The 16,762-nt window shown below is 35.8% G+C and overlaps 1 protein-coding gene across 2 annotated transcripts in view; it reads left to right on the plus strand.

The window, feature by feature from the left end:
* Positions 1-16,762, plus strand: part of ppp3ca (protein phosphatase 3, catalytic subunit, alpha isozyme) — a 31,755-nt gene that overhangs the window by 9,607 nt on the left and 5,386 nt on the right. Inside the window, exons 3-13 of one of the 2 annotated variants that reach the window (XM_055043423.1) lie at positions 2,144-2,268; positions 2,369-2,480; positions 2,736-2,881; positions 2,976-3,115; positions 9,416-9,493; positions 9,627-9,721; positions 12,271-12,396; positions 13,215-13,292; positions 13,789-13,873; positions 14,176-14,273; positions 16,446-16,496. In XM_055043423.1, coding sequence (XP_054899398.1) covers positions 2,144-2,268; positions 2,369-2,480; positions 2,736-2,881; positions 2,976-3,115; positions 9,416-9,493; positions 9,627-9,721; positions 12,271-12,396; positions 13,215-13,292; positions 13,789-13,873; positions 14,176-14,273; positions 16,446-16,496 — 1,134 coding nt within the window. The remainder of the gene's footprint in view (positions 1-2,143; positions 2,269-2,368; positions 2,481-2,735; positions 2,882-2,975; positions 3,116-9,415; positions 9,494-9,626; positions 9,722-12,270; positions 12,397-13,214; positions 13,293-13,788; positions 13,874-14,175; positions 14,274-16,445; positions 16,497-16,762) is intronic. The other variant, XM_055043424.1, reaches the window with a different exon arrangement.

Genomic DNA, 16,762 nt, shown 5'->3' on the forward strand with positions numbered 1-16,762 from the left:
TCTCAGCACCAATAATGTGCTCTGCTTTGTTGTTTACAAACATCGTCACCATAATTTTATTGTCATCTGCATAGATATCTTCTGATCTGCATACACACAGATTTAAACGTCTGTTTCAACACAATATTGCCTGTGGTAGACGGATTGGATGGGTCATAAATCGTATTTACACCTCCACTATTGTCATTGTGATTTGTTGTTATCCCATGTCGTTGCGAGACTGACAATAAAAAAGATGACATGATTCTTTGATAGCAGAGCAGATACAGTTTCTGCAGAGGGTCGTTAAAGCCCTTCAAAATAATCTCCTAACTTTCTACACTAAAACTGATATGTTCATTGTAATGTTGGCTAGGTACAGACCTAAAGCAGTGGGCAGACCTGCTCACATGTGAAAATATACCAAATATTATTTATCAATTTTGTCTTCTGTCATTTGTTTATGCTATTTTATCTTTCTTTACCTTTTTTTTATATGGACAAAAGCTTAATGTGAATAGGAAGCTGAATATTAGCAAGTTTGCTATAAATATTAAACACAAGGCATCTGGTTCACACCAATGTGTGTGTATTGTCTATTTTAAATAAATAAAATAATGCAGTGCTTCCAATAGGATGGATTTTTGAAGTTATACTGCTTTCTGTATGCCTGTTTTTGACTTCTTCTCTGAATATCTGTTTTTATTTTCCCTGTGATTAGATGTAAACTATGTAATACATTGTTTTTCTTTTTGATCTTTCAGAGAGGATCTCTTGAAAGTTTGTTGTGGTAAAGACTGATTTTTGGTATCTCTTGAGGACTGATCTGCTGATTTATCTCTAATATACACTTTTTACGTTTGCAAATCTGCATTTCTTTTCTATGACATAGAGGAACGCTCAATTTGATCAAGATAAGTCAGGCTGCCAAAGATTTTGTGAAAATGTCGATAATGAGCTCTCACACACCTTTAATGTTAAAGAATCAACTGAAATATTGCAGCAATGCCTCACTATTAACATTATTTAAAATCACTCGAAGCTGTGGTGTCTGCAATAATGTGGATTCATTTATGCTTGAATCTGATAAATTGACCTACTTTATGGTCTATCCTTGTTCTCTCACCATTAGGGACATCTCATGTGACATTCATCTCCAGTTAGGTCAGTTGCAGTGACATTGCAGTATTAATGTCACTGCAAAAGGACCTGGTTATTCTGCAGTTGAACAATGGAAATGCCACAACCTTAACCCCAGTACTATTCAAGATAAAGCAATTTTATTTATGCAGCTCATTTTTAATAATAAAATTCAAAGTGTTTTATGTAATTAGAAGTGAAAAAAATAAATAAAAACACAAGCAAAAAATATATTTGTGCAACAAATTAAAGAAAAACAATGGCATGCTTAAAAACAGACTACACTTTTTAATATTCCAATTGTCACTTAAAGGACTGCAGAAACGTTATCCAGACAAAAGAATCTTATACTTGATTGATTTATGACAAAGTAATTGATGGATTATTAGACATTTATTCATTACGTTTCGTCTCATTAAATGACACATAAGGATTTTAAATTCGTATCGCCATTCCCAGTGGGAACATTTTGTTACCATGGAGGCGCTTGACTCAGGAGCCGACTGTGGAGTCACACTGATTTCCTTTGCAAGTTTTTCTATTGCTGGGCATCAAGGGATATAAAAGCTTCGTCTCCCTCCTAAGTACTTTTTGATCTCCCAAATAATAAAGTACAACTTCACCAACAGGAAAAATGCCTTTCTGGTTTTCATTATTTTTTACTAATCCAATATCACAAAAAATACTCAAAAAAAAAAACTCTTCATTTGCCAGTTGAAATTAAGCTAATCATTTCAGTTTTTTGATTTGTATCAATTGAAATGATACTAATAACGATGCCTGTGTTTTCCTTAAATAGATTATTAGATTGAACTAACAGTAGACACAATACAAATACAACAAGTACTATTATGTATTAAATGATATGAAAAATGTTTATGTATCTCTAATATAAAGGAATTCTTAATTTTTATATCATTACAATTTTTTGGCAAACTGGACAAAGTTGCTGTGCTCAAAAAAGTAACATTCAGAGGAAAAAATTTAATTCCATACCATACTTTTTCCTTTGCTTGTTTTCTAGTCTGTGGGGACATCCATGGTCAATTCTTTGATCTTATGAAGTTGTTTGAAGTGGGAGGATCACCAGCCACAACACGGTACCTGTTCCTCGGGGACTATGTTGACCGTGGCTACTTCAGTATTGAGGTGAGAATATATTTTTGTTTATGCTAAAAGGAGAAGAAAAAAAACAATGCGTGCGAGCTCTAAAATAACTAAATCTATGCTTGTCTGTTTGCTCTGACAGTGTGTTTTATATCTTTGGTCGCTGAAAATCCTCTATCCAAAGACACTATTTTTACTTCGTGGAAATCATGAATGTAGACATTTGACAGAATATTTCACCTTCAAACAAGAATGTGAGTACCTCGCAAGGTTCAACGCGTTGATTTTGAGGCTTTTCTTCTAGTCTTGGCACGCTCTTGAATAGCCTGCAGCATGTCTGGAGGAGCTAATCCATTACAGTCTAGCACATGTGACAGTATGAAAGGCTGGAGTTTTCTGCCAACAAATGAAAATTTGATGTTGATAGCTAAATGTTTTAGTCAAAAATATGAGTTGAGATTTAGCATAAATTTTCATTCGTGCAGCTGATTCATCGTTTTGTCTATCAGGTAAAATCAAGTACTCGGAGCAGGTGTATGACTCATGTATGGATGCATTTGACTGCCTTCCTTTGGCTGCACTCATGAACCAGCAGTTTTTGTGTGTCCACGGAGGACTCTCACCTGAAATACACACCTTAGATGACATTAAAAAGGTAACAGAGAAACAGTAGAATGGCATCTGCCATGTAATGCTTTGGTATTTTTGTGTTTTTTTTGCTTTAAAACGTTTCTCCTTTTCATGTTAAGTTGGATCGGTTCAAAGAGCCGCCAGCGTTTGGGCCCATGTGTGACCTGCTCTGGTCAGATCCTCTGGAAGACTTTGGAAATGAGAAAACCCAGGAATACTTCAGTCACAACACAGTGCGAGGTTGCTCCTACTTCTACAGGTGAGCAGCACAAGAATAATTTGGGTTTGAGGTTAACCTCCAAAGGAGATTGAAAGTGGTGAACTTTATGTCTGATGTGTAAATTCTTGTTTGGCAGTGAATAGCAAGTTTACAATCTTTGTTATTGTTTAGGTTTTTTGCTTGTTGGTTTTAAAAAAAGCTAGACTACTTTTGTCTCTTGTTAAAAACATGGACAACTCAGATTTAACCTTAATTATTCTGATAAAAGAAAATCACTAATGACGTAATTAGTCCATGCATGGATTATTCATTGATGCACCTCATCTTCAATTGATATCATTACTAACAATTTGCACAGAGAAAATCATCGCTGTCTGTCATAAATTCAAATCACTGGCCTTGAGTATAACTTAAAGGTACTTTTCAATCACTTGACAGAAGGATTTTGTGAGTTGCTTGCGACAGATTGTTTAAAAATTTTTACCTCTGAAACATGAGATTGAGATCATTTTAAGTCCTGGCTTAACCCTCTGATGTGTAAGTGGGTTCTTTTGGACCCAGTAAGGTCATCTGTTTGCAATACCTTTGTAATGAAAAGTTTTCATCACTTCGTATTCCAGGTATTCCTCAACAAACAGCTTATTATATTACATATAATTAATGTCTTTATTTTTACCTCACAAATGTCTGGGTGTGTCGATCATCAGTGATCGACACACCCAGACATTGTTATTGTCACAAATCAACCAATTAGTCTTCTTTGAAGTTAGCTAACACTAGTTATCAAACTCGCTAACATTACTGTCTACACTTTATTGGGCATGTGTATTATTTGTGTGTGTGTGTCTGACAGCCTGGATGAGAAAATATGTTGAATGACATGCAAAACCTGTTGATCAATATATTCAAGGTTCTTTCTTTTATTATCTCAGTAAATAAAATAAAAATTCATAGCTATGTAAATAGATGCATAAATAAATGAGCTGGAGACGAGTAGAGTTCCTTCTCCAGGTTGGGGAGGATGTCCTGCCCCAAGTGGAGCGGGAGATCGACAGAGATTGGTGCAGCATGTCCAGGCCTTTTTCTGGCTTTTTTTCCTGTTACCTTAGTAAACGTTGTGGCAACATGGTACCTGTAGTACAGCACCACCTTACATTTAATAAAAACTAGTAGAAAAAGATTGGCACCACTTAATGTTGAATAACCGAATGAATCAATTACAGTGAAAAAGTTACATGCTGAGGTAACTTAAGTATTTTTTGTTTTGAAATGCTCTGAAGTCCTTTTATACTGAGTTCAGTTTGAGAGACATCTGTGTAGTCATTGTTATGAAACCACAGTAAATATAAACACAATATTAAGAACCGTTAGCCTCTGGTCTATAAAGATTCCTGGATATTAAAAGATTTTGTATTTCAGCCTGCACTGCTTTTGGTCCCTGTCATAAAGTCCAAATACTACAGTGATCACAGTCACTTGACTCGTGTGGCTTTTGTGTCTGCAGCAGCACTTATGAGTTGCAGGTCACACTTCACAATAAATTGAACTGCTTTAAATTATGGTTTCACAGTTTTTCTGGAACGCATTATTTCTACTCTAATTAGATTGAGTAAAACAACAAAAAAATCAAAGAAGAGAACCGTACATAAATAACATCAGAATTTTTACTGATATCTGGTGACTAAATGGTGACTAGAGATTAAAAATAGATATTGAGATTATAATCTATTCATAGACATCAATTGCAAGACAATTTAAAAGAACAAAAAGCTCATAAAGACTCAATATGGAGATGGAATGATTTAATGGATGGGCAGGAAAAAGGAGACTAAAAAGTATTTGTATCGGTCATGTCAGGCCAAAATAATAAGAGGTAAGATCTGACCTGATATTGCTGTGGGATGATAGGGAGCTGGTGGAGGAGAGGGGAAGACGTTAGGTGGCAATTACAGTGAAAATATTCTTAATGAAAGCTCAGATCCTGAACTACATGGGCTCCGAAAAATCTGAAAGACTTCCTGGGTTCTTTCAGAGGGGAAATTACAGGCCAGACAGCAGGTACTGCTAAAAATCATGTTGCAGCTAAAATTTAATTTTCTCTGATTTTTGCTAATACCTCCAGCAGTTTCACAAGAGACACAATAATGAGGACAGCCATGAATATTTTTATCCATTATTGCGCTGTGTACTCTTCTCAGGGTTTTTCTCATTTTCATATGGTTTCAGAAAATGTGCGACTACTTCAAGGAAACAGGTTTTATTCTCTGAAATTAGCTTATATAGACACAGAACATCATTTTGTGGTTGGCTGAATAATGTAGCAACTTAGTTCAACACAAAATGCGTCGATTTGATTTATTTATTTTTTTTATAGAAGACTGAAATGCTACCATTAGCACTGTTATGTGGAAAAATAAAATTTATATTTCTTATTCTACCATCTTCAACTTACTATTTATGTTAGCACAGCAGCAAAGTAGGCTTGCAAAAGAATCACTTTAAAACTCCTCAGTTTAAAGAGTAAGGTTTTTTTTGTGATTCATGTTTAGATTTTTTTCATATGGAAAGGATAATAATGATAATAGTTGTCTATTCCAGCTCATGGCAACAGATAATACAATGATCATTTTAAAAGGTTAAGTTTAATAAAACATGACATTGTGACCAGCACAAACAAAAATGACACCGTTATGAGTAAAATGGTAACCTAAAAGTCAAAGTACTCAGCTAATTGCAATCAAAATAATCCAGATGCCTTAGATGAATAGAACAAAATGCTCTCTCTTCCACCAGAGTGAAATGGTCGCCAACTGGTATTCAGTGAGATGGGAACTCAGTGAGGATTGCTCTCTACATTTGTGGAGGATGCTGCTATTGTAGTCATCTATTTCCCCCTGGCTTTGTTCTGCCTTCACTCGCAAACACACCTCTCCGTCATTATGACTCTCAACATCTGTACAGTGTGGATGCAGCACAAAGTACCAAATTCTAGTAGGGAACTATAAGAGAAATGCAAAAACAAAAACAAAAAAAGCATTTGTTTCAAACACAGTGTATACAAAGGCAGGGTGAGATATGATACTTATCATATCATAAAAGCAGTTTTTTGGGTTGGAAATCAATTGAAAACATGTAAAGAGCTCTCTATAAAACTGAATATCTCTGATAATCTGAATTTACTGAATTAGAGCTAATTCAGCAGCATCTGGAAAGCAAGTCAGAGTAGCTAGAAAGATGGAGAGAGCAGCACACTGGCGGAGCCGGAAGAAAACTTGTTAGAGGTTGCAAAAGACCTGGTTGTAGAGGTAAGACTAAAGTATAGCCTATGCTACAATGGAATAGTTTAGATCAAACCATATTCATGTGTTAAGATGTCCCAGTTAAGCTACATAAGATTGCTGTTCACTAACATTCTGCAGATGTTATTAACAAAAACTAGAAAACCAAATAAGATTTTTCTTCCACCTCACAACCGTGTCCTACATTGAGTTGTTCTAAAGTTACAATGAAATAACATTTATACTTGTTATTGCAACCTAAAAACAAATGTGACCAAGTCAAAATTAGCCATTTTTGATATGATACCACTGCGGTTAAACCTAACATTATCTGACTTTAAGTCAGATTCTTAAAGTCGTAAGTTAGGCTTTAAGAATATGACTCCACCACATTTCATCTTGGCTTTCTATCTTTGCTCACATGTAATTTTTTGTGTAATGGCTACAAGATGAACTATAGGGAATATTTTTTTTTAATATTGGGGAAGAATGAGTCCGATGACCAGCAGCCTCACAGATGGATTATCTTAGGTGAAAGAAAAGGAAAAAAAAACCTCTCAGTTTCACACTCACGACGCAGCACTTCCATCCCTCTCTGTCTCTTTCGCTCATACTCACTTGTCAGATTCCTCACTCGTTCTCAGTCACAGGCTCACCAACACATATCATTGTGCGTTTTCACAAAGGAGAGAAAAGGAATGATCAGAATCCATACTGTGTTTCCTTGCATCAATCGATAAATGTAGTTTGACCAAATAAAATGTGACTAAAATAGTAATATATATTTGATTACGCTTGAATGTGATTATAGATTTTGAAACAAGGCAACTTTCAGCCTTATGTCTGATCTTAAAATGTGCTGTAGATGTTTTTTAATAGAAACGGTTATATAACGTTCTTTTGAGTGCAGTATCTTGCTGTGTTGTTAAACTCAAATGTCAGCCACAGAGGAAACCTTAGAACATGTTTCTGTAGCTACGCACATAATTTAAAGCATATTTTTCTCCTCAAGGGAGAGCTACCTATGTGACCTAATTAAAATGGGAGGATGGCACAGTTTTGCTAGGTGCTTAGGGCACAGCAGTCCCCTTGTTTTTCTCCCGGCATAAACCTTGGAGCACTTTAATATTTTAAATACCGCTGAAAGTTTGATGGGTCCGTGGATGGCAGTGACTGCACGGAAGAGCAAAAGAAGACGATTATTACTGAGAAGGCTTAACTTGATGGTATTAGGAGTTTTATGTTTGAGTCAATTTGGATATGTAATTTAAATTTCATGAGTCAAAATGCAATAATTGTATGGTTTATTCTGCTGGGAAAAAATGAGAAATTTAGAGACACTCTTAAATAACTGTCAGTAAAGTCTATGCATTTCTTTAATGAACATGATGACTGAGTAAAACAAAAGAACTGAAGAAATAATTATTAGTGTCAAACAGAAACAAAGATTGATTATAGCTTTAACATCTAGTGATTCTGTTTTCCATTGAAGATTCCAATATGACTACTCAGTGTATAGATAATGTATTTCCACTCCTCTTTGTGTTCTTATGCTTTGCCTTCATAGTAGGGCACATTAATCTAGAAACACTGAATTATGATCAGTGCAAACAGCAATTAAATGACTGTAAATTTAAACTAGTATTTCAATATACCCTAGAGATGGTGGAAAAGCCTTTTTACAAAAAGTATCTGTTTATTAAAGTAGCAAAATCTCCTGCTGAAAACCAATCTAACTGTTAAAAGTTATCATAATGAAGATAAGTCTTTGGCTACTTGTTTGTGACTCCATTCGAGCTCTTTATGTTTTAGGTGTCCTGGTGTCTCTCTGTCTGCGTGAAGCTTGATACTTTCAGCAAAAAGGAAAAAAAAGGACCCAGTGTGAAAAGCAAATAACAATAAAAATGATCAAGTACACACAAAAAAATGTGAAGAAGATTAAAATATTTTTGATTATTTAAAGCTTAAGAGAAATCACAATGATAAACCATTTTTAAAATAAAAAATTTGCAATTAAAATGGATAGGAAAAAAAATCAATGAATAATAATAATAAATAAATAAGAGGCAGCCTAAAGCAAAAAGCCAGTTAGAAGTGAGCAGCGTCACAGATAGATTTTAGCATTAAGTAACATACCGTAATAATATGCTTTTGATTCTTTACAATGAGCTTTAAAAGCACTATCATGCAGATGCATACACTTCTGAAGGTGCCCTGTAGTGTATCAGGTAGCATGATGTCTCAGAAAGCTTCTTTAAGTCTAGTTCATTTTGAATTAAAGCCAATAAACTAATTAATACTCTACACCACTGCTTTATGTCAGCTGCATCTTGTTCTTCACCACTGAACATGAATAACCTAATAGTGATGGCTTCATAGGATATATTAAGCCACTCTTAAATGTGACTCTGTGACTCTCCTAATGCACATTTTTCAAATGTGCATTAGGAGAAAAATAATGCAAAAAATAAAATGGATCCAAATGTGGGAAACTGTAAAAATAAACAATTTTCAATTGTTTCTTGCACATATTTATTCCATGTATTTTACTCTGTAATGTTTAGCTGCACAACAGTAATGGGGAATGTAGAGATGCTCACTCCCAACTTTTTCCATTTTTTCAATAACCAGCCACATATTTGACAGTTTTAATTAAAGTGCTAAATCCATCTTTCACATGTTCCATAGAGATACTTTGGACTTTTGTCATAGTTGCTGTAACCTTCACTCATGTCAATCTGCTGATCAGTTGAAATATCACAGATTTAGTTGAAAGTTGGAACATTTAAATTATAATTTTTTCCTCACCCCCTGCAAGGTGAGGGTTTGTGCATTTAGGAAGTAATGGATGCTATGAAAAAAGCACTACTACTCTCTTCCCCTCCAGTAAATTCTTTAATGAAAGAGTGTAACGTTTTGTTAGAATATATTTGAATGTATTTTATGCCAATTTTATAAATATCTGCCGGTTAAATATCTGTCTTAACTTTATACTATTTTCTTTTTTTAATTATTTTTTCTGTGACATCCCTAATCACTGTCGTTTTCTTCTATTTTCCAGTTATCCAGCTGTGTGTGAGTTCCTACAGAGCAATAACCTATTATCAATTATTCGAGCACATGAAGCACAAGATGCTGGGTACGTTGAAACAAAAGGCATGTCTGTGAAAATAATAAAACAATTCTTGACTGAAGACAAATCCAACTTAATTTTTAATTTCTGAATTAACTTCTTTCTGTTTTGTCTTCACGTGTTCCTTTCTATGCTGAAGTTACCGGATGTACCGTAAAAGTCAGACAACTGGATTCCCATCCCTTATAACCATCTTCTCTGCACCAAATTACCTGGATGTTTACAACAATAAAGGTCAGAATGTTTTTCTAATGTTCAGTTTTTTCTTTTTATTGCTTCTTTGTACCTTTTATTACATTAATCTTTGTCTTATTTCTGCACATTAAAGAGTTGCTTTTTGGTGATTTTTGAGTCACAAAAATTGGCCCACTATCACAATCAATCAATCAATCAATCAATCAAATTTTATTTGTATAGCACATTTCAGCAAGGCATTTCAAAGTGCTTTACATCATAAACACAAGAAAACAAAGCCATGCAACATATAATAGACAATACATTGTTATATATTACATTTCAAAAGCAATTCTAAACAGGTGTGTTTTTAATTGCGATTTAAAAGAAGTCAGGGTTTCTGCTGTTTTACAGTTTTCTGGAAGTTTGTTCCAGATTTTTGGTGCATAGATGCTGAAAGCTGCTTCTCCTCTCTTGGTTCTGGTTCTGGGGATGCAGAGCAGACCAGAACCAGAAGACCTGAGAGGTCTGGAAGGTTGATACAACAACAGCAGATCTTTATGTATTGTGGTGCTAAACCATTCAGTGATTTATAAACTAACAACAGTATTTTAAAGTCTATTCTTTGAGCTACAGGGAGCCAATGGAGGGACTTTAAAACTGGTGTTATGTGCTCTATCTTCCTGGTTTTAGTGAGAACGCGAGCAGCAGCATTCTGGATCAGCTGCAGCTGTTTGATTGATTTATTGGACAGACCTGTGAAGACGCTGTTACAATAAACAATGCGACTAAAGATAAACGCATGGATGAGTTTCTATAGATCTGGCTGAGACACTAGTCCTTTAATCCTGGAGATGTTCTTCAGGTGATAGAAGGCTGACTTTGTAATTATCTTTATGTGGCTCTGAAAGTTCTGGTCAGAGTCCATCACTACTCCCAGGTTTCGGGCCTTATCGCTAGTTTTTAGTTGTAATAACTGAAGCTGTGCATTCCCACCTCGTTCCTCTTTAGTCCAAAAATAATGACTTCAGTTTGTTTTTGTTATATATATATATATATATATATATATATATATATATATATATATATATAGATAGATAGATAGATAGATAGATAGATAGATAGATAGATAGATAGATAGATAGATAGATAGATAGATAGATAGATAGATAGATAGATAGATAGATAGATAGATAGATAGATAGATAGATAGATAGATAGATATATATATATATATATATAGATAGATATAGATATATATAATTATTATATATAATTATATAAAAAAATTGTGAAATAGAAGTCTAGTGGTGTAAAAGAAAAGTGTCTTAATTAATTGTCTCTTACAGTTGAAGTACCCCTGCTTTTTTAAATGCATTTCAGTTCAGATTTTATTTTTTGCACAATTTCACGGATGCTTGCTAAATTTTCCAGGACTGTGTCACTAAAGTGAAATCTGACATTTGGGAATCCTCTAAAAGCGGCCCTGTCAGTTGTAAATAATTACAACTGACTTCCTGTGATTTTCTGTGAAAATGATTTTAACTAACAAATTGAAGTGTGTGAGTTAATATAAATGCATTTAGCTGTGAACAGGCACAATAAAGCATCAGGGAGGCCCGTTTGTTTGTGTTCTCAGATCTGTGTCTTGGTTGCCATGGGCTATGGGAGATGGGGAGCGTGGGAGGGACTGTCAGCATTGCTGACTATCTCCATGTGGCTTTATGCCTCTTGATGTAACAATGTCACCAATCCCTGGCCTCAGCAAGGCCACCTAGTGGATGAATATTACATTTTATTTTCTCTTTCTGTTTCTTCCAATACATAATGTTAAATGGAAACAGAGCCTTGTATTTATAAGAAGCTATAAGAGTATTAAATGCGTTCATTTAAAAAGTTGTGATTTTGTGGTAGATTTTAGAGCAACAATGGCAGAAAAGTTATGTTATTTTTACTGCATTTTTAACTAACTGCTTACAAACAGCTCAAGCCTGGGCTAGTTCGAGTCGGATATATTCATTTAATTGTTTTGTTGTCGTCACAGTGTCATTTGCCAATATATTTCTTGCATGCAAACTCACGTTTACTTTCACTTCAAAGGGAATGCTTTATTAATCTTGTCATCACCTTATCATGCAGCTGTGAATTCATAATTAAAAAGATAGACTTCTTATGCCTCAACAGACCTCATATAATCGTGTTAATCAGGCATAGGATTAATTCTTTGGACCTGAAATCTAAATATATAACACCTGTGCCTTTAAAAAAAATCCTTGATAAAATTTAAGCTTTTATTGCAGGAGCAGAATATTTCTCTGATATCTTGTGTCTTTATCCGGTCTAATTGTCCCACCTTCTGTTGTTTTTTGCAGCACTGACTGTAAACATAATATTTTAATATTAACATAATATTTTAGTCTTTACACAAACTCTACACTATTTTTATCAGCAATGACAGTAAATGTTGAAGTCATTAAACTATGATGTAGTTCGATTGTGATTGTAATGAGCTGGATGTCATACAGCATCATTTAGGTGTGTTGGTTCTAAGGAGGATCCGGGTTTAAGTGGAACATTTTACTCCCCTGTTCTCACTGCTTCCCTTACAGCTGCTGTACTGAAATATGAAAATAACGTCATGAACATTCGACAGTTCAATTGCTCGCCACACCCCTACTGGCTGCCCAACTTCATGGATGTCTTTACTTGGTCCCTGCCGTTTGTTGGAGAAAAAGGTAGAAACCTTCCTCGCTTCTTTTACATTGCCCTATAAAATGTATCTGCCCCATTGGATGTTTTACCCATTTTATTGCTTGTACAAATCACTTGTGACCAACAAAGTCATGCTTTACACAGTAAGGATGTTAGTGGTGATGTACGTAGCATCTTCTCTGATGGCCCAAAAGCTCCATTATGAGTTTCTCTTCATAGTGGGTTGTCCCAGAAAGCTTGGACTGGCAACAACTGTTGGACTCAGAGTCGGAGGTCACCTGATGACCTCTTTCTAGTCTTTTTTTTTTACATGGTTGACTCAGTTTGTGAGGACAGACTGATCTAGGCAGATTTACATATGGACCATTTCTTGCTGATGGATTGAGCTGAACTCCAGAGGATGTTAAGTGGCTTAGAGATTTATGTTTGTATCCCTCCCTTAACATATACTTTTCAGTAACCCTTTTCTCTGACTTGACCATTTCTTTTGTCTTCATGCTGTAATGCTACCCAAGAATACTAATTAACCAGTGAGAGGCTTCCAGAGCCAGGTGTTTTTATACTGAGGTAATCTCCATTCAACTTCTTGAGAGTTGAATGGAGACCAATTGACTAGACTAATAGGACCAATTGACTAGACCACTGTCGAATGAAGTCAGACACTTTGAAGGGGTTGAGTATTTATACAATCACTTATTTTGTCAAAGCAATAAAAATGGCAAAACATCCAAGAAGGTGACTAATTCTTATAGACAGTGTAAGGCAGTTTATCTTTACACCCTGGTTTGTTTTCTGCACCACCCGGTGACTACCTGTTTCCTGTCCACTTTTTCCTCCACAGTCACTGAAATGTTGGTGAATGTGTTAAGCATCTGCTCTGATGATGAACTCATGAATGATGAAGATGAGATATTTGATGGTGAGAAGTCTAAAGAAGAACGTTTCATAATTCATCTTTTATATTTCTCACGGGTACATTGTGGGTTCAGGGTTGACCTAGATCTGTGCACATTGCTGTTCAGAAAGGGAAACAGCTCAGCAGTTGTTACTTAGGATAGTGTGTTTTAAAGCTGCACTTTAGAAAGAAGGCATGAAATCTTTTTTTATTACTGATGTACTGTTATTAAGGGCCATACTTACCTGTTTTTTGTTGCACACAAAAAATGCTTGTTTATTTTTTAATGTATTTAATGACTAAAAAGCTTCCAGTGTTTGATCTGTCAGAGTCAACCAAGTGGCAAATTCTGATTTCTATCTTACTGATTGATGCATCTCTAGACATTTCACAAGAACATATAATTTCATCTTGACTTGAAAAAAAAATACATTTCTCAAAACCGACATAATAAGAAAATAATAGAGCATTGTTATGTGTCTATAATCGCTGTGGATGGGTTACCTGTGTTTGTTTGCAGCCAATGCAGCCGCGGCTCGCAAAGAGGTGATCAGAAACAAGATCCGTGCTATTGGGAAAATGGCCAAAATGTTCTCGGTTCTCAGGTAGACGTTTTGTTGAAGAGTATGTTAGTAAATGGAGATATGATTGTAGTGTATATCTTGAAACATGGACATTATGTAAGGTCTGTTCTGTATGTGTGTGTGTGTGTGTGTGTGTGTGTGTGTGTGTGTGTGTGTGGGGGTGTGTGTGGTGTGTGTGTGTGTGTGTGTGTGTGTGTGTGTGTGTGTGTGCGTGCGTGTGTGTGTGTGTGTGGGGAAAGTGAGGGCAAAGTGTTTTTTCTCCAGTTTGATCTGGGTTCAGCATAGCTTTCTGACCTGCTTGCTTGTTTCTGTTCTTCCTGCAGAGAGGAGAGTGAAAATGTGTTGACGCTTAAGGGCCTGACGCCCACTGGCATGTTGCCAAGTGGGGTTCTCTCTGGAGGCAGACAGACACTGCAGAGTGGTGAGCAGAAGGCTCGGCCTAACTCTTTTTTTCCAGCACTGGTTCTCTCTCTTTGTTTTCGGTTCGTTCTTGTGCTCATCAGCATTCTCATCTCTTCCATTGCCTTTGTCTGTTTTTCTATCTGTCTCTTTCTCCAAACTCCCTTAAATAAAGTGCAGCCAATAAATGCTGTTTTAGTCTCTTGTTGGATCTTCCAATCATATATTAATCCAAACCTTATGGGTATAATTAAGAGTTTTCTGCTGCCTATTTTCAGAAGCTAATGTGTAGTATGGATTTTTGTATATAGGGTTCAGTGATAAAGCTAAGGAACCAGGAGTGAAGTGATGTGATGGAGACGATGTTGGGAGCTTTATTACGATTATTGTTATTATTTTTTACTTTAGACTTGTTTTGAAGGTGGTCGAAATATGCATATTCTTGTGTGGATTTAATACCATTTCTACTGAAAAAATAACACTTTAACATCTTCATCAGATCTAAAAATTTTGAAAATAAAAGTTTTGAATTAGGACGTTGTAGTATTACTTTTAACAAGCCCTTTCACTCCCTTCAGTGTGGCTGAACAAGCATAGTTCTGCAAAGAAGCGCTAAACAAATTTCCTCCTGAGAGATGCAAAGACACTTTGCCAATGAACACATCATGCTTAATAGCAGTTGTCACCAAGGGTGGCACAGCTAGATAATAGGTTTAGGGGGTAATTACTTTCTTACATCGGGCCAGGTACATTTGAGCAGTTACTCTCCACTATCAAATGAAGTAATCATCATCATCAGTTTTTCAAATTACTTGGGTTATCTTTGACTGATTTAATTGTTTTGATGATCTAAAACATTTCAGTGTGACAAATGATAGATATTTAAGAGCGCTTATACTGAAAGAGTACGACTGGTCAACCATAAACAGCTCTCAGAAATGATTTCCAACAGAAAATTAGGAATGCAGAATGATTGGTCCACAATTATTGTTTTGAATACATTTAAGAGATATCATATATGTGACAACACCTTCTTTATGCTGTCATCTTGCTCTGTACTTTTAAAAAGTGAATGTGAAAAAGTATTTTCTGTAAAACATGGTGTCACTAATTCAGCACAAGTAGAAAATAGTAATGGAGCTGACGTTTCCAATCTTTGACATCTGATCTTATATTAACCTCGTAGTCACGTGGACACTTTTATTCACAAAAGCTGGGGAACACCCCTCCCACTTCAGTATGCGTCACCCCTCTTCCCTCTCGGGTGTCCACTCCCCCCATGCATCCTTCATTTTGCCTTTACAAGTCACTCACAGAGAGAACATACAGCCTCCTCCATGGACAACAATGTTTGACTGTCTTTGTAGTCATTTAGTGCAGAATCATACAAATGAACATAATTCCCCACCACATTTGATAAACATTCCTCAAAAGTACACATGCGTCTTGCGGATGCAAAAACAGGAGAGTGGAAGTTGACGAGTTGAAGTGAAATATCAGCACTGATGTCGAAGTGCATTTCGGCATAAAATACGGCAACAAACTTCAGGCCAATCGCACAGAACCATGTGCAAAATAGAAGAAGACGCAGATGCAACTTTCATCACACGACTGAGTTAATGAGAGCCAATTTCAAAACTTTAGATGAAATGTAACTAGGATAAATGGGTTCTCTTAACATTGTAGCAACTGCCACACTGGGAATGTAGAATAAAGTTCTTATGTTTTGTGTTTTCAATGATTAGAAAAGTGGTAAATGGTAAAATGCTTTGAGAATTGAAACAGCTTTCATCAGGAGGACCAGGTGAGTTTACTCAGATAAGGACCTTCCTAAACAATGATATAAATTGTTTCATCAAACATGCAGAAACAATTACTACCTCAGTACAAAACATTAAAGTAATTCAGATGCTCTCACATCTTTGTTTGTCATCTCAGGCCCCGCACTTCCCATCATCTCATGTCTGTGTCTCTCTTCATGAATCTATTTGTGTGACTTTTCATGAAACTTTCTAACCCAAGACTGACACTAACTCAGTTTTAATGCATGGCGCTCCTCTGAGTTTGGCTTCAATAACAGTGAACATGAACAGCTCATCTGGCCAAATAACATGAGTCGCCTTCTCCCTGGGGCTGCATTGTACATTTGCATGGCTTTATCAGGAGTAACTTGCTCCCCTCCTCCCCCCTTCAGCCACCATTGAAGCCATTGAAGCCATCGAGACGCATGATGAGGACAGAGAAGGTAAAGCTGGTGCTCCTTGTCCCACTGATTTAATGTTATCAGGGTATCCTGGTATATAATATTTCTAAACAATAGTTGAAACAATATAGAGTCCACACTTAGCTTTTCTATGTTCATAGAGCTCCAACTTACAGTGAAGTTCATCCAAATAGAGTTCAAGCATAAGAACTTTTTTTGGAGTAATACTTGTTGATTTTATATAAACAAAGCAAATATCGTCATAGAGTAGATTTTAACTACTTTCATGTGGGAAGAAGTTACATTAG

The sequence above is a fragment of the Poeciliopsis prolifica genome, unplaced genomic scaffold, assembly GCF_027474105.1.
Source record: "Poeciliopsis prolifica strain line A6 unplaced genomic scaffold, Auburn_PproV2 SCAFFOLD019, whole genome shotgun sequence".
Lineage (NCBI taxonomy): Eukaryota > Metazoa > Chordata > Actinopteri > Cyprinodontiformes > Poeciliidae > Poeciliopsis > Poeciliopsis prolifica.